Raw genomic sequence first — 22,668 nt, 5'->3', positions numbered from 1 at the left:
AAAATAGACATGATGTGCTAACTCATGAATGTATTTCATGAAATGCCTGTACATTTGTATATGTTTCATTTAGAAACTGCATTATTTTGCTTCTTGCTTGAATCCATCATTCGTTAACTTCTAATTTTATTTTCCCACTACTTTCCTTTCCATGGCAGATACAGAATAGCAACAGTACAACCTCATGTTCTACCTAAAGTGGTCAGGATTCTCCTGACTGTCCCCTAATCAGACACACAACAAGACAAAAAAATAATAATAACAAATAGACGGCATAATAAAGAAGTTAAGAGAAAAAAGGAAAAAACAGTCCAAGAGGTCAAGTTTTGGGTGCTTGGCATGTCCCGTTAGCTCCTGCTGGTAAATGCTGTAACTACACGCTCTGCTGATTAAAAATTGTTTATAAACTGTGTATTTTGGCTAGATATATTCTATTGCTTGTTATTACATGCAACATACACTATATAGCCCTAATAATTTCTTATAGTACATTAGCACACTGTTAAGATGTCTGGGGTAGTGAGATTTGTTTTTGAAAGTAGTCTCTGCATTTATTTTATCAAGAATACAGATATATTATTACAATTTCAAATAGATCTTTTCAATTTTAATATATTTTCAAATGAAATTCATTCCTGCGATGCAAGGCTGAATTTTCAGCAGATGTTATTCAAGTCTTCAGCATCGCATAATCCTTTATAAATCATTTTAATATGTGGTCTAATGTTCTAATATGTTCTAAAGTGTTGTGCTGATAAATATTTTAAAAGACAAAATATATTTCTTAAAAAAAAATCTTACTTACTTTTAAATTTTATGTTTTACCTTTTATTTTCTTTGAGATTATCTAGATCTCACTTATGAAGGTTGTGGGACTATGCTGCCTTATTGTTTGCATGTTATTTTTATGAAAAAAAAAGCTATAATATAATACTTTTATAAGAAGTGTTAGTAGTTAATACCAGAATGATTGTTCAAGCTAGTGTGCCACTTTCATCTTCATAAACTGAATGGAATAGCATGGTGCTAGAGAGAACATTGTGGCAATTAGCTTCATAGCTCACTGCCCTGCTAATCGTGCAACAAATTGTATAAAAAACTCTTTATGTATATATTTATGTGAGAATACAGGTGAGTCTAGTGCTCCAAACAGCAAGTGTGACAAAAAGAAATGTAAAATGAATCTGACAATCTATGGAAAATGACTCTGTTTCCTATAATTTGTCATGAGGTGAGCCATAAGTTCCCAGAAGTTTTATTTTTTTTATTTTTTATTTTTTTTGCTCAAGAGTTGCACTTGAATTTCTCAGAGTTCCAAGTTACATTTGATTTCAGTATCAAATTTGTCAGCTGTTTCTCCTAAGGTTCCTTTTATAAATTTATGTATGCACTGATGTTAATATTCTGGTAAAATTTATGCTATTTTGTTAGTAAGTGCATTTAAAACGCTAGCCTAAAACTGCTAAAATCTACAAGTGAATTTCCGTGTCACAAGATTATAATCTACAGTATAAAATGAATATTTCATTAAGCATTGATACTGTGCATCCCTAGAAGAAATAAAATTCAAACAGCCAATACCATTTTCATCTTTAAACAGAAAAATATGCATTCATGCACGTTGGCCGTTGGTGTTTTGGGGGCCTGAAAATGTTCATTTATAAAAAATGGGTTACAAAGTTCATGTTTTTGTAAAGTATACCATTAATTGTCTCTGTGTATATTCTGAAAATGTGAATTTGGCAAAACAGTGACGTCACATGCATTACGTGATCAGTCTATAAGTGTGCGCAAGTTTCTTTACAAAAAACTGTGGTTTAGTCATTTGTGTGGATCCATGTGACCTGGGATTGGTTTGACAAAGTAAAAAAGCTAGAATATTCAAAACACAAAACATTTCAAAAACACTGAGGAGAAACTTTTTGTAGTATATCATTGTCTGAAGTTATTGTCATACAGTAAGAGTAAATGGTTTAATATGGATGGAAGTCATAATTTGGTCTTGGAAGAAATTGATGTGAAATATTTGATTTGTACTGAAGCAAATCTGAGCCCACTTTGTGAAATTGTTGAGAACTCCTAAGGAGACACATGTGAGATTACTGGGGTCTCTCTTTAGTTTGTGCAGCACAGATTAAGGCTTGTGGTCAGTTAAATGAGCGATCATCAGACACCTTCATCATTGTAAACATTCCTCCTCCATTACACAAGTCCATGTCTCTTCGGATGTCAGTTTGTGTTTTAGTCACACAACACCCACAGATATGAGGCTGAGCAAATGCATCTGTTTTTTTAACGATTCGATTGTAGGCTGCTAACAAACAGCTTTACCTCCCATGAGAATCACACTGAAAACTTTCAGTGTCTGCTCTGAAAGCAAATCTATCTATAGATGAGCAGAAAGAGATAGACAGCTTTTGTGGCGTTTATTAAAATAAAGCAAAAATAAATAAATAAAATAAATCACATAAATTTGCATAGTTATACTTAATTACATAATTAATTAAATTCAGAGTCAGTTCAAGGTTGCATAAAATCAGCATCAATGCAGACTTTGTATAGCCTACAACAAAACTGGAATAATCCAGAAACAACCAAAAACAAATCCAGGTCAGGAGTTACAATTATTTCTAACATTTAAACCTTTGCTAGAACAGAAAGAGCAAGAAAAGATCTTGGATATTAAATATGATTTAATCATTGATCAATGATCTTCTTCAAGCACTTACATGCTGTTTATTTCTCTCAGGGTCCAAAAATAATGAAAACTCTTCTGAAAGGTTGCTGTCGTGATGACAATCATGAGCCATGGTTTACTGTTTGATGCCATGGCAGTGAAGGTAAAACTGGCAAAATATCACTCCAAAAAATAATAAAAATTTCATATCTTGTCATTTGTGACCCAGTTTGAGTGCTGCAGTGAGTGTGTTTTGTCTAAAACAACAAGATCCTTTCCTGGCTGCATAAACATATTTTTGTGACAGCAGTTTTTTTTTTGAGGAACATTTCATTATTGTTTAATGAAGATTAGAATAGTCATAATTTTCTTCTACAATGCTTACCAGTTCTGCAGTAAAAATTTTAATTATTGAATTATTATTTCACTTCATAAACTAATTTCAAAGTTAACATGAAATCAAAATCATTCCTATTTACATAAAAACATATGGCTGGTCTTATTCTGCATGATTCATCAGAGCAAAAAAAATTCTAATTAAATATTGTAAATATTAAATGTTTCGGCAATGCCATTTTATGTTGACTTAAATTGCATAATCATTTAAATGCCAAACTCTTACATTTTCTACATTTTCTCAATTCTTATTTCCAGTAATGGAATGCATTCCATTGGCTTGTTTTACTGCCAGTGAGCTTTTTATTAATAAAACGCCAGCTTGCCCGTGACACATCAGGGGCCATTCATGAAAAATTCAGAGGTGTTTAGGATGACATGATCCACAGAACACATCTCATCAATCTGCCAGCAGCCTGTAGTTAAAGTTTGAAAAACCAGTCACAGTGTTTCATCAGTATGCTGAAATATGAGAATATACAATAATAATGAAATGCTATACTTCAATTAGGACGGAAACGGAAATACATCTTCACTATCATGAATTATAATTATAATCCATCAACTAGAGTGAGAATTGGTCTTTAGGGATGCACAAATTGCAAATTAAAGTTACTAAAAAGCCTTTTACTTCCATTCTGTAATTCTGAAAAGGTATACATACAACTTTTTTATTTTATTTTTTATTTGTATTTATTTATTTTATTTATTGTTTTTTCAAAGACTTTTTGCAAAGAGTCACCTTTATTGGGATAAGTGTTCCAGACTTTATGCCTCTTTTTGTGGTCACATTTACCCTTGTAAATATAAATTCTGTAGGCAAAACAGGAAATTTATGCAATCTGGAATTTTGGCATGTGGATTTCTCATTGGATACAAGTTTTTTAAACTTTGAACATGCAATGGGCCATTTTGAAGCTGCTTAGTTTCGAATAGTAACCTCTGACAATCGCTACACTACACTATTGATCATGTGCAGTGGACTTTCGCCTGCTGTGACATGTGACATGCACTTAAAGAATAAAATTCTGTCAGTTAGGCTTCAAATCTGAATGTTGCTGGACAGTTGCAGTGTTCCATTAGTAAAAGCTGTTGGACAAAGACTGCAGTAAATTGTTGAAACATCTTTAATGCTGCAGTCAATTGCATTCTACATTATGTACTGATCCATACATACCCACAGGTCATTTATCACCCAAAGTGTGAAGATACCATGTGTAAGTGCTTGGCCTGAACCCCTAATGTATTTCAAATTGAACTAACAACTGGCTTTCACAATCAGACCTTTATTTCATTTCCCACTTGCCCCTGTGCCATTTGCTGCCCATATCCTATACAACATGACATGAAGTTTTGACCTTTCAGAGCTCATAGGCTGTGAGGTAAATATAAAATCAGCGATGTATAAATAAACTGTGATGCTGACAAATGGTTTTTCCATTAAGGTCACTGCCGCACTTAAAGGGCATTCATTAGCATTTCAATTTCTAATGGCATTGGAAGGTTGCAGCTTTAAAACAGGGACATCAATTTGGCATGTGAATTTTACAATTTACCTAATTTAACCTTACTTTCAAGGAGTAGTTCATCCATATATGAAAACCCAGTCATTATGTACTCACCCTAATATCATTCATGAGAAAATTTTAAGAATATTGATCACTGGTTTCCATGCATTTAGAACAAATGAGACATTTTATTGTGTACAAAATCCAGATAATGGGTGAGCACAGATGGCAAGGACATACTGCGCCAGCCAACCAACTACCATTGAGATGAATAAAAATGCAAATGGCTAACAAATAGCTTCTTCGGGTATTTTTGGCCCTTTTCCCTCCGTACTTAATGATATCTCAGTTTAGGCTAGGTGTACATGCTCTCTAAAGTTCTGCCATCACCTGAACAGTTATTCTTATTTCCATCTTCCGTATCAATCATGCATATTTTATCCCACTCTTTTTGTATCAGTTTGAATATCGAGCGAATCACATTCATTATTAATTCATATCCAATACATTATTCAACAATACATATCCAAAACTAAACTCCTCATCTTTTAGATACTAAATAATTCAAAGGCAATAGTTGCTTGCATTCAGAACCTGTCATTTCCTTGGGAACCCACAGCCCAGATTAGCTTTAGCATGTTAGCTTCACAGATTTCAAGAGCTTAAAAGTTTCCCGGTTAGCACTCACAGATGTTCACTGAACACACAAGTAGTAGACTAGTATTTAATGATATTGGCTGATTTTGAAGAAGTACTGTATGGCTGAAAATAAACAATAAACCTGTTATGGATTTCCCTTACCTTACCCTAACTAGCATGGTACCGTGTTTAGTTTAACTTTTTTTTTAACGGAGACTTGAAAATGACAACCACTACTTTACATGTTTTAGCTAGACAAAAGTGTTTCTGTGTGATCCAGAGCTTCCACTGTTGAGTTTTTATACTTTTCTTTTCCTTTGGTTTACTTCGTCAGTTCATAAGAGATGAGTTGTATCTGGCAGCCCTCACATTCAATTTAGGTCAATTCACTGGCCTAGTTTATACAGTACGATGATAATTACACATGGCAATCTTAACGAGACCAGCATTTCCTGATCACGAAGGGAGCTTGTGTGTGTGTTTGTGTGGCGTCGCGCGTTCTTGATCTGGTGTGAAATTAATGTTTCTTTTAAAACATCCTCATTAAATGTATAGCCATGGATAAAGCGCTGCATGCCAGCTTTGGTTTGCTTAATGCAGGAGATGTAGGATGGTGAGGAGGAAAGGATGTGAGTTATCTGACTGTGCTAATTTTCAAGGATAGATGAAAGACCACAGGCAATGATTTAAACGTGTTACGCCTTCATTTGTATTCGCCCCACAGTCTGTCATATTTGTATATGGCTGTTGATGGTTCTCAGCTGACAGAGAAATCATTCTCACACCATAATATTTGTACATTTGTGTGACAGTAGTGATGAAGAAACATAAGGCACTTTCCAGGAATAGCATCCCATTCCAATTTTGCCATTAAAGTCCTAGTTCAGTAGTTGACAGTATCCAATAATTAAATATGTCATAGTGTTATAATTTTGGCATGATCTGATGAATTGCAAAAAAATTATGTCTATTTTGTGAATTATTTTTGAAAGGTGCCATTACAAATGTGCAGCCAATTCCTTATTGAAGAGACTCAGCAGTTGTAAATGGCAAATGTTTATTCAAACACTGGTACAGCACAGTTTTTCATCATCTAGCCTGTTACTGGAGTAAATCAGAACCATGTAATGATAGAAACAAACTGTTTGTATTCTCAAAGGTGACATCCAGTACATTAACAAAGTTTGACATTATTATTCTGTCTGGTCGCTGCGACATTGACACATAACATCACTGTAACAGGTCCGACTGGATTCATTCCTATCCAAACTGAACTCGATGACAGTTACACAGAGTGCTACAGAGTAAAAGGTTCCTCAGAGAACACAAACTGCTACCAGCATGCTTAATGCATTTCTAAAATCGTTAGCGCCCATTAACGGGTATCCAAACAATTAGAGATAACATACAGTGTATTCGGGTGTGATTTTATCTATAAAGATTGTCAACAAGTCATTTATATTCAGTATAAATAATCACATATGCAGCTGCTACACAAATGCATAATTTACAAAAAGGGAACAAAAAATAAATGTGAAATATCAAACTACCATGCACTGGCTACAGCTTTGCTGAAAGAGTTTGAGGTTTATAAGAATACAGACTTCTATAGAAATGTTTCAAAACTGAATCTTCCCTTTAAAATACCCTTTGGCACATTCATTTACAGTTTATAAAAGTTACACAGTAAATTTTCATGGAATTAAATGTCACTGCTGTAGTTTTTAACAGCTAGGATGACTAGATTTAATAAACCACTTCTCGCTCATTGCAAATATCTTTGTGAACAGTAAAGCCACTTTTTTTTTTTTTTTTTTTTTGCGGCTACACAAGTGTATACAGTATAAAACATTTAATATGACTGTTTGGCCTAAAAAGCTGGAACTCACAGTGAAATAACCACAGTTAGAAAATCAATGTGGAATAGCGTTTTGCTATTAATGCAGCTAACCTTTAAATAACTATGACATAAAATCTGAATTATTTGAAGGGAAACAAGTACAATTATATTTTATGTTATGCAAATATACATTTGAGAAAAGAGTGGAAGATGGACATTAGGTGCAATAATAATGTATTTTTTTTTCTCACAATAATAGTGCTAAGGTAATAAATCTCATTAGTATTCATTGGTATTTGTATGTAAAATGTATTTTTTATTTTTTGTCTTTTTTTATAGACACTGATACACATATAACGTAATATTATGTGTCTAATACAATATTAATGAATGTGCACTTTATGTGCAAATTTCTACAGATACAGTTCATACAGTATGTAAAGTATTTGTATTGCAAGTAGTAAATGTGAAGTGCATGTCATTTTATGACTATCATTTGCTACGGAGAATATTCTAAGCACTTATGGTCATAAGAAATTTCAAATGAAAGTTTTCAGAAGAGTGCACTGCACTATTTTTTTTTATATTTTCTGCTTATCTTTTTGTTTTTACATAATGTTCTCAGAATCGGGCAGCACCTAGTTTTAAAGTTATTTACAGAATACAAAAATAAGAGTTTGAGCTAGCATAGTTATCAATGTATGAATAAGTGGAAGTATGATTATATGGGAAGTCTTCTAAGATACTTAAATACAGTGTTGCAGTTCAATCTTGGCATGGTCACAGTTCCAGCTTCACAGTGTTTCACTAAAGGTAAGACCATTTCCATTTGATACTGTATACGGCCATATGTTTACAATGTCCTTATCACAAAAGTAAACAAAATTCTGACCAAAACCTGGATTTTGTGCTTTTCTCGCTGCCATATAATTTTAAGTCAGTCAATAATCTCATGCATAACAGGTGATGCCATTGGAGATGTGTAAAACATAGCATATGTGTCTACACAACACCCAACCTCTTCTGGTTTCTTCATTTTTATTTTTATTTTTCAAGATAATTACTGACTACTCTTTAAAAACTGGGGTGGTGGATGTTCCCTTGTAAAAAATATTCCTGGTACTGTCTGGACTGTTTCCTCTTTCAGGGATAAGGATCCTGGTTTTTCTTCGCAAACTCGAATCGCGACTCTCAGGACCAGATTCAGTCATGTCCATGGGAGTGACCCGGATGGTGGAAATAGTCTGGTTGGGATGGTGATCACCACCTGCTGTAGATAAAGTAGGGACAGTTGGCACTGCGACGACTTTAGGAGCATTAGAGCCATTCTTCTTTCTATCCATAGAACTTTTCCCATCCCTCACGGATTCTGAGCTCTCTGAGTCTCGATTCAAGTCATTGAGCTCAAATGACTGTCTGAAGCTGCTTTGGGACTTCCATGTCCAGGAGCCACTTCCATCCGTAGAGTGCGCATGCACCAGGGGTCGGGCGTTTTCTGGATGGGCTTCCACCCGAATGATGGCTCCAGTGCTGCCTTGACCTCCAGACTCCTCAGTTAGGCTCTTGTAGCGCTGCAGAGGTGCAGTGGAGCTGGTGTGGCTGCTGCTCTCAGAACTGGGAGAGCTCCCCTGCAGAAGACCTTGCTGCTTGGACATTGCAATGACCTGCATGATGCGCGGCTGGCCATTAGAGTTAGTCCTAACCACCGGTACCTCCCCACCCTTCTCCCCAGTCCTCTCCATGCTTTTAAGCCATTTGTCACGGGCATTACTGGCATTTGGCAAGCCACCCATGTTCTCCTGTGCCTCCTCTGGTATGTGCACCAACTGCGAGGAACCAGGCCGAGACTGCATGGGTATCCGAGCACCGCCAGCAATTCCACTGGGGTTGCTTGGTAGTGTTGTACTTCCAGTGGCCATTTTTAGGTATGGGGTTCCAGGTCCCTGATGTTCACCATTGATTCCCACAGCTGAGGGTTCGGAATTGCAGCGGACGTCCATGCTGTTTGGAGGGGACTGGCCTGGTCGACTTTCTATGGCATGCAGGGAGTGTTTATGGTTCTCGTTCTTACTCTTCCATTGCATCAGCAGCTGCTTCGATCGACTTGAATCTACTGAGGAGGTGTGGATGGTGGCGTTGCGGAAAGCAGACTCGTCCATGGCAGGCATATGCACTCTGGGCAAGGTGTTGAAGGTCACCATGTTCTCCTTGTGTGGAGGACTGCGGGTGATGACCTCCACATCTCCACTTGGTCTTTTCAATCTGCTAAGAGATCCAGCCTGGTGGTGTTGGGTGTTGTGATGCAGGTTGCCCTCGGAGCAGGAAGATGAGAGACCCTCGCTGCCACTGCAGCTCTTGGCAGGTAGGTGGTGACCTTGCTGGCAGAGGTCAGCCATAGTTCGATGAGAATCATGAATGTGAAGCTGACTTGTCTGTTTCTCCTTGCTCGGTTGGAAGTTTCCTACAGCAAACAAACCCTGGATGGACAAAAAACTGTATTTCAATGGTATTTCCTAACATACTTCATAATAAGGGGTTGGGAAACACAATTTACATGTACTTGAGTGGGACATTTTGGATTAATATTCTTTTTGGTCCTGAAACAACTTTTCTGTCAAATTTGGAGCATGAAAAAATGTCTGATTCCCTCTGATTTTAGGGCAGTAATAGAGCTTGGCTTACGATTGTTTAATGGGAATGTTGTTCCAGAACCAACAAAAGTCTGATCCAGGAATATGTTCTAGTCAACAAAATCATGGTGTACATGTTTTATGTTGTAGACATGCAAGTAAACTGCATTTCAAAAACTTGTGAAATTTGTTTCAAATGCTATTAAATATAGGATAATCTGCTTATATTCATATTCATGCAAGTAAACTGCATTTCAAAAACTTGTGAAATTTGTTTAAAATGCTATTAAATATAGGATAATCTGCTTATATTCATCTCACAAGGTAAACAGCGATGCCCCCTCCAAGCAGGAAGCCCAGGTAAACATCAACGGCGTGGTTCTTGTGCTGAATAATGCGGGTCAGGCCACATATGATGGCAGAGATGATAAAGGAGAACACCAGAAGTGGCTTCAGCAGTTTGGATGAGTCTGTCAGCGTGCTGTTGAAATACATCTAAACAAGAAAAAGACGATCAAGATCACAGATGTTTTGTGATGTTTCCAAGCCAAAGCAGAATCAGGTAGGGAGCCAGGAACCACAATATTTGCACTGAATTTTTTTTTTTAATTCATGCACACTTTGATAATTATAGAATCTTATAATTATAAGAATCTTCAAAGCAAATTAATTAACATGATTCCGCTGATTGAGTGTATCATTATGGCTAGACCACTGAAGCACATTTGTGATTTGGTAAGATGGTTGGTATGGTTCCCAGAGACATGAGCCTCCACCCATTGATTATTAGACTGACTGTGCATAAGATGACAATGTGTAAGGTCATTTCAACAGCTTAACCTGTGCTCTTTTATCAGGCAAATTCATAGGCACTTTAAGCAAAAGCACATTGACTATATCAGCTCATTATAAATAATAGATTCTTTGTTTTATATAATGAATCAAATGACCCTGAGCTTGAGAAAGGAGCTATATAGACTGAAAATCACACTTTGATATCAAGTTTTTTCTCTGGATTTGACATGAAAACTTAAACAGACATACATTAAATTAACAAGCATACACCTACCAGTAAAGGTGTTTACCCTTTACACATTTTTAGCTCTTTATATAAGAGTGGTGTAAGATTGTGCATGTAAATACACACTCTTACGATGTCTAAAATACCCAATTTATAAATCCTTATGCAAATCTAAATGCCTTTACTGGTATTCTGTAAGCATATAATTTGCACATAGTTCATGACAGGAAGAAAAAAAGAGAACAATGTAAAGACTCAAATGTATTCCTACCCTCAAATAGACTATTAAATATGCACACACAGCTCAAAAGGGCCAACACTCCATTTCGCTACTTTGACAAGCTCCGCTAAACTGCATAAAGGCATCTGGATGTTGATGCACAAATAACAATGGAGAGCTGTTGCCCTTTTATCCACACATCAGGGTCAGTTTTGCACACAAGGTGACACAAATGCAGCACCATTTTTTATCAGTGTCTAACAACAAAGTGAACTGATAGTGCCTGAATGCTTCTGAATGACTGATTTTTACTCACCGAGACATACACGGCAGCAAATGACGCCAGCGTTGCATGCTGTGATGGGAAGGATTTTCTGAAATAAATGAAAGCAATTGCGATCAACTCTGTCATCAAGGGAAAGAAAGAATACAGGAGACGCATTTGAAATACATCACCTCAGCACCTCTCTTCTAAATGCATATTGTCAAATTGAGTTTATATGCAATTGCTGTAGAGTGTCAGGTTTCTAGTGTGTTTCTGTATAGTTGGTATAGGGTGGTTTTTAGTGCATTGCTATGTGGTTGCTAGGGTGTTAAAGGTGGTATTCGTGCATGTGTCTTTAAATGCAAATGAGCTGCTGTTCCCCGGCCCCCTTTCCAGAATAGGGTTACACCTTTAAAGCTGTATCTCAGATACTCTGCCAAATTGTTTTTGGCTTTGATCATCAACACGATGACATCATGCATTTTTAAGCCATATCAGTTTAAACGATTTCCGTTTTTTCGTTTCGTTTTTCCACAAGCTTGCGGAGAAAGCCAGAAGTTACTGGATTGCTCATTTTGGTAGTTGGTAGTTGCATTGGGGACCTGTTTATAGGACTTAGACATGAAAAAATCAGAATTTCATTATATGTCACCTATATGTCACCTTTTTTTCATGTTTTTATTTTAAAATCTAATTACAGCTCTCTTCTCATGATTGAACGTTATTCATAAATAAATAAACATTCACAGTCTCCTCTTAATCAGGAAACTATCACAGAAAGCTCTGCTACGACAGAATATACTAAATTATCTCTGTCACACAGTAAATGAAAGAGTCTGTAAAAAGATGCGATGTACCTCCAAATTATTTACACTTTCAGAGCTTGAGGCATCAGTATACTTGCTGGTCTACAACACGTCCAGCTCAGTCTGATAGTAGCGACTTCCCGAATCATCACAACAGCGATTCTCTCCAGACAGAGCTGGAGTTATAAACAGGGTAAACGGTTTTTGTGTCAGTGTACTATATACTCAGAAATTCATAAGTCACTTCAGTACTTCCATTATTTAATGAATCTACACTGGTGAAGAGATGGTCCACAGCCTCATCCGTTCCCTTGAAAACCAACCTTGTTAAAAAGTACATCAAAAGCTATTCCTTTAATCTACAGCCTCTATTCTTAGGCTGCACTGAGGCTTGGCTCTGATCCATGCAGGCTCTTGTGCCGGTTTCTTTCGTATGAATCCCTGAGTATCAGAAGTTCACACTTGAGTAATATTTAAAGATTTTTTTTTTTTATCAACTTGTCTGTATCAGCGGGGGTTTGGATCATCTATGTTTCACATGACTGTGGCACTGTTAATCCGACAGAGATCTAGGTCCCAGTTCGCCATGAATCAGAGCCGTACCTGCCGGCGTTGATGACAGCGGCGTCAGATCCTGAGCAGATGTCCTCCAGGATAAAGAAACTGTCATCACAGGAGGTATTGAGGTGAGTGTAGTTGGGCTTGCAGACAGTCAGGAAGTAGGGGGCGGGGTAACCTGTCGACAACTGGATGATGTCGGTAATCAAAGCTGTGGCGCATAAGCCAAAGACGTGAACGCCTGAAAGGAAAAAGACATTGAATGTGATGCACTGATATTTATTCAAGTTGATAAACAATATATTGGCTGATATTACCAATGCTATCTCATGGCAAATTTGAATGTATTTTACGAGGTGGCTAATCTGTACGAATTCGTATGACCTCACTCGTACGATTTCTTTGACGGTTAAGTGTAGGGGCGGGGTTAGGTGTGGTCCTTTCTATGAATTTCCTACCTCATAAAATACATAAAAATTTTCACAAATCGTATGTATTGGTGAGTGAGGTTGGACGAATTCGTTTGGATTAGCCACCTTGTCAAAAATGTTCAAATTGCCGTGTGATCGGGTTGATGTTACACATCACTCTGTGTTTTATGTGAAAACTTTAAAAGGGAAAAACGTACAACAAACCTGCAATTATTCAGAAACCTTTAACATTTCTCACATTATCACAGTTTATTTACTACAGTTTAGAAAATGGTAATCAAATATGACAAGAACTCGGAGTTAAACTGTGTCAGAACAAATTCACCTTAATAATGTCAGATAACATTGATAGAAAGGTATGTAATCGATTAGATTGAATAGCTGTCAGTTTGTGGTGTAAAAAGTTCGCATTAGCAATTAAAGAAAAACACTTAAACAAAACATGGTCAGGTCAGAGTGTAAATACTTTTTGGTCCCAAATTAGTTTTACTGGTAGTCAGGTAAAAAATAGATAAAAATTGATAGCTTGATTGCACTGTAAGTCGCTTTGGATAAAAGCTTCTGCTAAATGCATACATTTAATTTAATTTTTTATTTAGTAATTTCACAGAATTCTGGTCAAAACAATTCTACATTCCATGTGGGCCCTAATCACAGGTAACGGAATAAAGGCTCATCAGGAGTTAACGAAAGATATTTACAAGAAATGTGACCTACCCACAAACCTGACACCTCGCCGGACGAAAGAGTTAAAGTTGCAGCCCGCGGCGTTGATATCGGCTTCAGCTCCTCCTCTGGACTGCGCCCGGGACAGACAGCAGAACAGAATCCCCTCTCCAAACATGATCTGTGGACATGTAACACACCAGGTCAGAGGGGGAAGTGGATCAGATGTTCAGGATATCTCTCCTCTCAGATTGCACTCAACGGTCTCATACTGACTCTTCAGGAGGTTCTTTTTACCTTGACACCAAACACAGAAACTCTGAAGTGAAGCTACAGATGCCTTTAAACAGAACCGCCATAATGTCCTTGTCTACTTGTAAATGCAGTTTTGATGAGCCATAATGCAATCAGGTCTCACTTGGGCTGAGAGAGCGGCCGTTTTGATCATTGCACATTTATGTATTAATGCCCATCTTAAGCAGGGCTGTCAGTGTGCATCAAAGACACATCCATCCTTAATCTGCTCCAGATCTGTCCCCAGCGTTTCACCTCCCCGTCTTCTGAGAATCATGCACCCACTGACTTCTGCACAAACAGCAGGGCTGTGAACTGCTGCTTTCATGGAGATGAATCATTTCAGCTCAACTGGTCACAAGCTTTGTAAAACCTTGTTTGGGTCCTTGGTCCCTTCACTCCAAGCTTTTGCAACCTTAAGGAAATGGCAGGAGAATGGCATCCTTGCATTTTTAATTTAAAATAGCTTGACTACTTAATATATAAACCCATTATAATTATATCTATATTATTAAGTCATTATATATTGTTTTTAATAATTGTTAGATATTATAAATAATATATCTAATAGAGTAATATATAATATATTACTATATATTAAATAAAAACATATAACAGAAATAAACATGTATTAAAATATGTATTACAAAATATAAATAAATATTTATTATATAATTAAATTATTACCTTATTTGTTTTAGTATTAGTATTGTAGTTAATAAATCAAATTGATACTTAAAATATGAAATATAATTATTATATTAATTATAAATTAATATATATTAATTTATATTTAATATAATAATTATATTTCATATTTTAAGTTTCAATTTGATTTATTAACTATAAATATATATATTTATATAATTTTATAAATAAAATATTTTTTATATAATTACTGTATTAAATAATGGAAACAAATATTTAATATAAATCAATAAATGAATTACTATGTATTATTATAATTAATTGAATACTAATATATATATATATATATATATATATATATATATATATATAAATCAGTAATTACATATAAAAAAAAAAGTTACATATACTGTATATAACGTCTATGTATGTGTATGCTTATTGGTTCATTTATTATTTTTCATTTGAACACATCATATTGTCATTATGACATTAGTGCTCAGTGTGCCACAATAGAAATGTCTGGTTACATGAGACTATCTTTGCAATGACTACTTTTTTTCATTAGCTCCATAAAGTCCACTCAGACTCGACAGCCTGCAATCTTCTCTTTTATGTTGCATAGGTCGCCAGGTGAGGAGTTTAAATCCCAGTGGGATCATGGGATTGATATCAGCTGTGCTCTACACATTTCAGCCTGGTGGGGGAGGTGCTAAGGATACGATCTAAAACATTTGGCAAGACCATGTGCCACACCGTGACCTGAATCAGATCCCAGGAAGCCCGCAGATTCCAGCATCCCATCCCATCTGTCCAGCTCGGCCTCTCAGACACTCATATTGTCATGACACCTGGAGGAACTACAGGACGTCTCGATGCCTGCAGTCACTTCCTGCCTGTTGCTAAATCTGGCCTGTGTAGGTAAACAGATTGTAGCCTAAAGAAAGGAAGGAGTGGGTCATTTTTAATGACGGTCATTACCTGACAACGAAAAATGCATTTTTAGAAACACATTACTGTTCTTTTTTATGCAGCTGAAGATGTTGGCATAAGATGCAAATGGGGTCAGATGTCTCCATGTCTGCAACTCAAACTGAATTATTGAATTACCTAAAATTGCTAGCATGGTCGTCACACGCTGCAGAGAAAAGTACATTGGGTGTCTTGGTAATGCTATTCGTTTTAGTCGTTCACTCAGTGCATTCCGTTTTTTCTTTTCTTTAGGATTGAAAAATAAAAATTTTGCAATAGTTTTTGTTCTCTTCACACATCTCATTTGTACTTTTAGAGGAGAGCAACATCACAAACAGCTCAGATTTGCACAGTCTGCAAAAGAATGTCAGAGGTTTGAATATGAACTCAAACATTTTTTTCATGAAATTCTCCCAAGGTCAGATCATCTATTCCTTCTGGGTCCATCTATTCCATCTATTCTGCTATTTTACTAGAGATTTTATTTATTGCTTTAATTGCTTTTGATTCGTTAATAATGATATATCCAATCTAATATAAATGTTTATTTGCCTAAAGATACAATTTGAGTGCTCATCTAATGAAAAATAAAAGTAAATGCAATGACATGCTTGATAAATGTTTATGACCTTAATATCAAAACGCCTGTGGTGTGTTTAGAAAATTTGCCAAGTGTAAAGATGGTCTCAGTCTGTTTATTTCTTCTTCAGAACAGAGTAACTATCATCTACAAATAAGTTCAGAGGATCAGAGAGAAGCGAACCACAAACAACTCATTACAGCCAAGTGCCCATTAGCGTTGTGAAACCATTTAACCATCCAGACATTTCTAAGACAACTGCGTAATCTGCCCTAAGAAATGAATTTGAGTGTGAAATAATCTGACTTTCCATATGAGTGAACAACCAAACTGTCATAAATCCACAGTAAAGCCTAATGTCAAACTGCACTCATCTGCTCCAGGACTAGCAGTAAACCGGAGGAAACCCGGAGGGCCGGCAGCCATACTGGCAGGATTGTGATGCACCGAAGGTGTCAAAGTTGAGGAGAGAAAGATGCTATCTGACAGCTCACTGCTCATGGAGTAGTGTGACCAAATTCTCTTTGGGTATGAGTTATTCATGCGTGAACTTTCTTTTCTGTAGTGTTTCAGATGAGGCCAGTTGGTGTGTGTCAGCTGTGATAATAGACCACAGGCTAACTGTAGAAACTTACTCAAGGACATGCTCCTGCATTCACATCTCAGTCGGTCCTGGAACAATATTCCTGTCATTGACTTTTTGGGGGGGGGTTTTCACACATTTAGCATTGTAAAATACATATTTATGCTCATAACAGTATATTCCACTTTTAGCTTTGTTGTCTGTCTGTGAAACGATCACAAAGTCTAATTGCATTTTCTTCTACGTTGTTTTGTTTTCTGTACAATCATTCTTAGAGACTGTCTTGTTAGAAATTATTTGGATTAATGTATCTACAATACACTATTTTTCCAAAGTTTGGACTCAATTTTTTAAAAGTATTTTTTTATTTTTTTATTTTATTTTATTATGTAAATCTTTGTCTCTTATGCTCAGCAAGTCTGCATTTATTTGATCAAAAATAAAACTGTAATACAGTAAAAACGGTTTTATTCTGAAAAAATAAAAATTATAATTGAAAATAAAAATCTTTTATTTCAGTATATTTTAAACAAATGTTAGTAATGGCTTCATTACTCCAATTTTCATTGTCAAGTGATCCTTCGTAAATCAGTCTAATATGTTGATTTGGTGTTCAAGAAATATTGATTTATTATTATTATTATATTATTATTCATTTATCATTATATCCAAATTGGCATTTGAATGCAGCTTCAAAGGGTTCTACATGATCCCTGTGGAGGAATAATGGTCTTGTCTAGTGGAATGATCAGTCCTTTTCTAAGAAAAATAAAAAATGTATGTACTTTTTAACCACAAATGCTCATCTTGCACTTGCTCGACCTCACGCATTACGTAATCACGCAAGCATGATGTAGGCGGAATACCCAGTGTTTAAAAAAGGAACATGCAAAGAAATTCAAATGCCTTTAAAAAAAAAAAAAAGGTAAAACAACAAAGTTGGATGATTTTGAAGTTGGAATTTTTTTTTGGGGTGACATGGGGTGAGTAAATTATCAGGATATTTTCATGCTGTAAGTGCACAACTCCTTTAAACGACTCACTCTAACATTTTGTATGGTTAGGTAGTATAGGGATGTAATGATGTACCACGAGCTGGTTGAAAATCTATTCAAATATCAGTTAATATGCCAAACAAAGATACAATTGGAGTAGTAGTTTATATGAATGTATCTCTGAGCGGAACTGACTGTGTTTAGAAATGTTTACGTGGTATTTTCATTTCATCTTGCCTCTGACTGATACATTAGTGTTCATAAGTGCAGCTCTGCTTACAGCAGTAACCCAGGAAACGCTTTATCATTGTGTTCACAAGCGCCACCTACTGGCAGAGAGTGAACTTGTGTCTCATTCAGCTCGTCTGCTGCTTCTTTCAAATGTTTTATGTAGAATAGTTTCGTAAAACTATAGTCAGAGCATTCTGTTTTTGCTTCAAATTTTGCAATTACACAGACTTATTTAGATTAAAAACTGCAAGCTGCATGTACGCTGGATCATAATTAAAATGCAGTGGTTACCTCCAGTTTTAAATGTAAAGAGCACAGGCAAAGCCGTAGTTTGTTTATATGAAGAGATTTCTTTTGTAAGTTTTAAAATTTTAATTTGGTGTTGTTATATTTCAATTTCACAAGGAATGTGCAGCAGTAGCCTAATAAAAGGAAACCTTTTCATTTACTGTATTAAATGTCTTCAATCTCATTTTGTTATTTAAAAAAAGTGAGAAAAACGAATCTTGAAATCAAAATCGTGAATCAAATCGAATCGTGAGTTGAGTGAATCATTACCCATAAGGTAGTATATATAAAATTATATATGTAGTCTTAGAAATGTTATGCATTGAAAATATATAATTTTATATATATGATATGTAGGCCAAAATAATAATGCAATTTATTATATAAATCCACAGAAAAGTAGAAACAATAACTAAAATCTGGGCCACTGAATGTAACCTTTTTGGGCTCTTTCTATTATTTTGACAATATTTAATTATTCTCTGTCTATGTGAATGTTTCTTAGCTATAATTAAATGCAGAGTAGACCAGACTGTGACACTGCAAGACTTGTATTATTGCAATAATTGTTTGATAGAAAGGTTACTCCAGGCACTCAACCAGCTTGGGTGAATTACCAAAATGCAGGCAACATCAGCAGGAGGCCAACAGTTTGTGTCCTATCCAATATACAGTATCTGAAAGCAAAAGTAAATCTTGCACTATGTGTATGTGAGTGTATTGGTTGGTTAGACTGACCGTAATAGCAGGAGCTGCAAAAGCAAGGCTGAGGAGCATGAGGAAGGGAATGACCTCATGTGTGGGTTCGATATAAGGCAGGCTCAGACTGCGGTCGTGACAGCTGAAGCCCCAGCGGACTGGTTTGAAAATGTCTGTCCACTCCAGAAAATACACACTGACGATAGATGAGACCAGGAGAGGAAGCTGTTAGAGAGGAGAAAACATCACATAACTCTTCAACAAACATTATCAAAGAATATCACTGTCCACGTAACGATCCCTATGGAAATGTGCATACAGTCAGCCAGCCGTTATCGTAATATACACCCAGACAGGGGATATGAAAGCCATATGATGAGTTTGTGAGGTGATAACTGTAGGCTAGTAGTACAAATTTAGTAGCGATGGACTGCATAATTGTAGAAAAGCTATAGATGGACTCACACTAACATTAAAGAGATTATATATTTTGGTATTATGATACAGTATATATGCCATGTAAATACCATAAACATATATTTGTGCATGTGTGTGTTTAATTGTCTGGCAACCATTTTTATTCAATAGGCATTATTATAATTATAAATACATTTTTTATGCTCAATGCTACTATAACTGTTTTGTGAAATTTACTACTGTGCAAAATGTGTTTATTAGCTTTTTTCAAGTAAATTCTACTCCATTTTTCTTTCAGTGTTAAGTTTATCTTTATAAAATCTAGATTTCTTTTTTTATGACAGTTTGTTTTTGTCATGTTTATCACTGTAAGGCAGTAATTAAGAGCTCTCGGCTGAAGATTGGGTCAGTTTGCGGGTGTTTTAATATGCTGATGAATACAGCATGCAGCTGCCATTCAGTGCTGATTCTGCAGAGTTGCTCTGTGGCCGACTGATACCACTGACCCATATTTTCTTCCAAAGTGCTGGCACTTGGGACAAACCGAATGGGATTTACAAAGCAGTCGACCATCACTGTTAGCATCAAAAAGAATCACATCCCAACAAAAGCCTGCTTGCTTTGATGATAGATTTGAAGTTTTACATCAGATGATTGCTCTAGTTCTGTTTGAAAGATTCTAGCTGAACATTATTCTGTGCCTTTATAAAGAAGTGGTGGTATACTGATGATTTCAGATGGTAATACACTAAAAAAAGTGATGTAGAAACAATTTTCACTCAGAAATCGCTAGTAAACTTCACAAATAATTCCAAAGAATCAGCAAGTAACACACTGAATTAAATGTGAAATGTTGACATTTTGTAAAACCTAGTTTTATTTATAACATTTTACAGTGTATATGAGGAATATTGAAGGTCATTTGATTTTCCAGTTTTATTTTAAAATAAGAAGTGGATCAAATTTTCTTGATCTAATATCCATTTTCAATCAGAAATGTTACTGAATGTAACTGAATTAAAATAGGTTATGAATGCAATTTCATGTTGACTGCATGATTATCCCAAATGAAAAGAAGAGGTGAGACTGAGGTCTTAATAATTGATGGCTATAAATGGGGAGGATAGCATTTCTTAGTAGCTATTTTCAGATCCATGTGAGAGAGAGCCATTCCAAGCAGGTGTAGATGGTGTCCGGATGGTAAAGGACCCGTTACGATAAGAGTTGCTCCACATGAGGAGACATGGAGGTTCCTGTGACCTGATGAAACTTAGTGATATCTTGAGAAGCACAAAATCCAGCCATTTCTGCTGAGCACATGCATCAAATCTCTTTAAAACATTCAAATATGGTAATCGTGATCTTCTAGACCTTCATTTTTGGTATTTGACAAACAATTTTGCAAAGCTCACTGAAAAACAGCAAATGGAGGAATGAATAAATGAATGGAAATGTCAAATTCAGCACAGCCCTGCATAATATATGAATGCATGCTTAGATCTTCCTCCTAAGTACTAGATCACGTGTGTCGGTGTGTATGCATGTGCGTATGAAAGCTGCACTGCCTCAATTCTTTATGTCACACTGACCTACATATATTCCACTAACCCCATCATGATGCATTGAGAGCAGAGCAGCACCTCCTGGGGTGATCAACTAAGAAGGAGAGCTGTCAGAAGCACAGCATCCCAGTGCTGACATCACTCTCTGCCAGTTTTTACATATCAAACTGATGATATTTTATAAGGAATGTTTGAGATGCTGTACATGCAAGTAATGCTCAATTAAAAGCTTGGATGCAATGTAAAACCAATAAATATGAATTAGTTCTGTCAAACGGTTAATCGCGATTAATCACATCCAAAATAAAAGTTTTTGTTTACATAACATATGTGTGTGTACTGTGTACATTAATTATTTATATATAAATACACACACATACAGTACATATTTTGAAAATATTTACATGTAATTAGAAGTATATATTCACATTTATATAATTTATAATATATATATATATATATATATATATATATATATATATATATATATATATAATGAATAAACAATAAGCACACACATAAATAAATATGTAAAAAAAAAAAAAAAATATTATGTGGCAAATAAAGATTTTTTAACTTTTAATTTTTTAAAGTTGTTTATCCTAGATAGCAATGAGATTCAATGGAGGAAAAAAAAAATTCTTATGATTACAATATTAACTCAAACAATCTCTCAGCAGTCGTCTTTTTTCATTTTTTCATTTTAAGAGAACATCTGAGATCAAGATACTTCAAAGAGAACTCAATCAATTCTCATGAGCTTTGAAAGAGCATCTTATGAGCAATACAATCCCTCAGGTTCACTTTATCATCATAGATAAATAGGCAAATATTGAAATTTTCAATGTATTGATTAAGCTATGACCGTGACATAAAAAATAAATACATATCCTGAACATTAAAAATAAACTGTCATCTCATTGCAAGTTGTCACCTGTCAAATCAAACGTGCAAATGTAAACAGACGGTCTCTTACCTCCACGAAATAAAAGCATGGCAGCAGTGTCACGCTCTCTTTTATCATCTTCTCTTTCAATCCTTCTCTCGCAGACATCGTATTTCTCTCCTTTTATAAACGCCGATAACCTGTTGTGTCCTAAGCGTCCACCTTCATCCAGCAAACCAAGCCGTCTAGATCAGCTGCTGCTTGCTCCATTGAGATGCATGATGCACACAGAAACAAACGACACACACTATCTACACCTTTCACCATTTACACGCACCCTTTATATTGCAGTAGAATATGATTGCAATTGAATATACAGAGAGGAAAATATTGCCGGCAAGATGACATCAGATTTTTCAGAGGACGGGTCTTGCGTCCTGACGCGCATGCGCACAAGCTGCGCATTCCTCCAGTCATTCGCATTATTATTAATAATGTCACGAATGTAGACGGAAACAGTTGGACGTGTAGGATAGCTACAGGAAGTACTAAAGTAGTATTTTATTATTCAACACCACAAAAGTATGTGTACTCTATAAACACAATAAAAGCATAGCCTATATGAACACTATAGAGAAAAACATTTCACAAGAAATTTCACTGCTTTTTTCTGTCTATTATCATATGGCGAATAAAACCTACGGTATGCTATACTTAACTCTCAAATGTGTAAAACAACTCAGTTGTTTACAGCAATGGGACTCGATGAAGAGCAATACTTGCAGATGATTAGGCTATGGTCGAACTCTCAACTATTTTTTTTGTTTGTTTTTTTGTTTTTTTTGTTTACTGTGTT

General features: G+C 35.7%; 1 protein-coding gene across 1 annotated transcript; it reads right to left on the bottom strand.

Moving 5' to 3' along the window:
• Window positions 1–6,260: 6,260 nt before the first annotated feature.
• Window positions 6,261–22,246, bottom strand: LOC128012923 (phospholipid phosphatase-related protein type 4). The gene is made up of 7 exons (XM_052595514.1): window positions 21,903–22,246; window positions 18,987–19,172; window positions 13,709–13,838; window positions 12,606–12,801; window positions 11,248–11,305; window positions 10,012–10,185; window positions 6,261–9,537 (listed from the first exon to the last, which is right to left on the bottom strand). Exons 1-7 carry the CDS (start codon window positions 21,978–21,980, stop codon window positions 8,128–8,130), a joined length of 2,232 nt encoding a protein of 743 aa, XP_052451474.1. The 5' UTR covers window positions 21,981–22,246; the 3' UTR covers window positions 6,261–8,127.
• Between the last annotated feature and the right edge of the window lie 422 nt (window positions 22,247–22,668).

The sequence above is a fragment of the Carassius gibelio genome, chromosome B24 (genome assembly GCF_023724105.1).
Source record: "Carassius gibelio isolate Cgi1373 ecotype wild population from Czech Republic chromosome B24, carGib1.2-hapl.c, whole genome shotgun sequence".
Classification (NCBI taxonomy): Eukaryota; Metazoa; Chordata; class Actinopteri; order Cypriniformes; family Cyprinidae; genus Carassius; species Carassius gibelio.
This window is presented reverse-complemented; position numbering and strand designations above follow the sequence as displayed.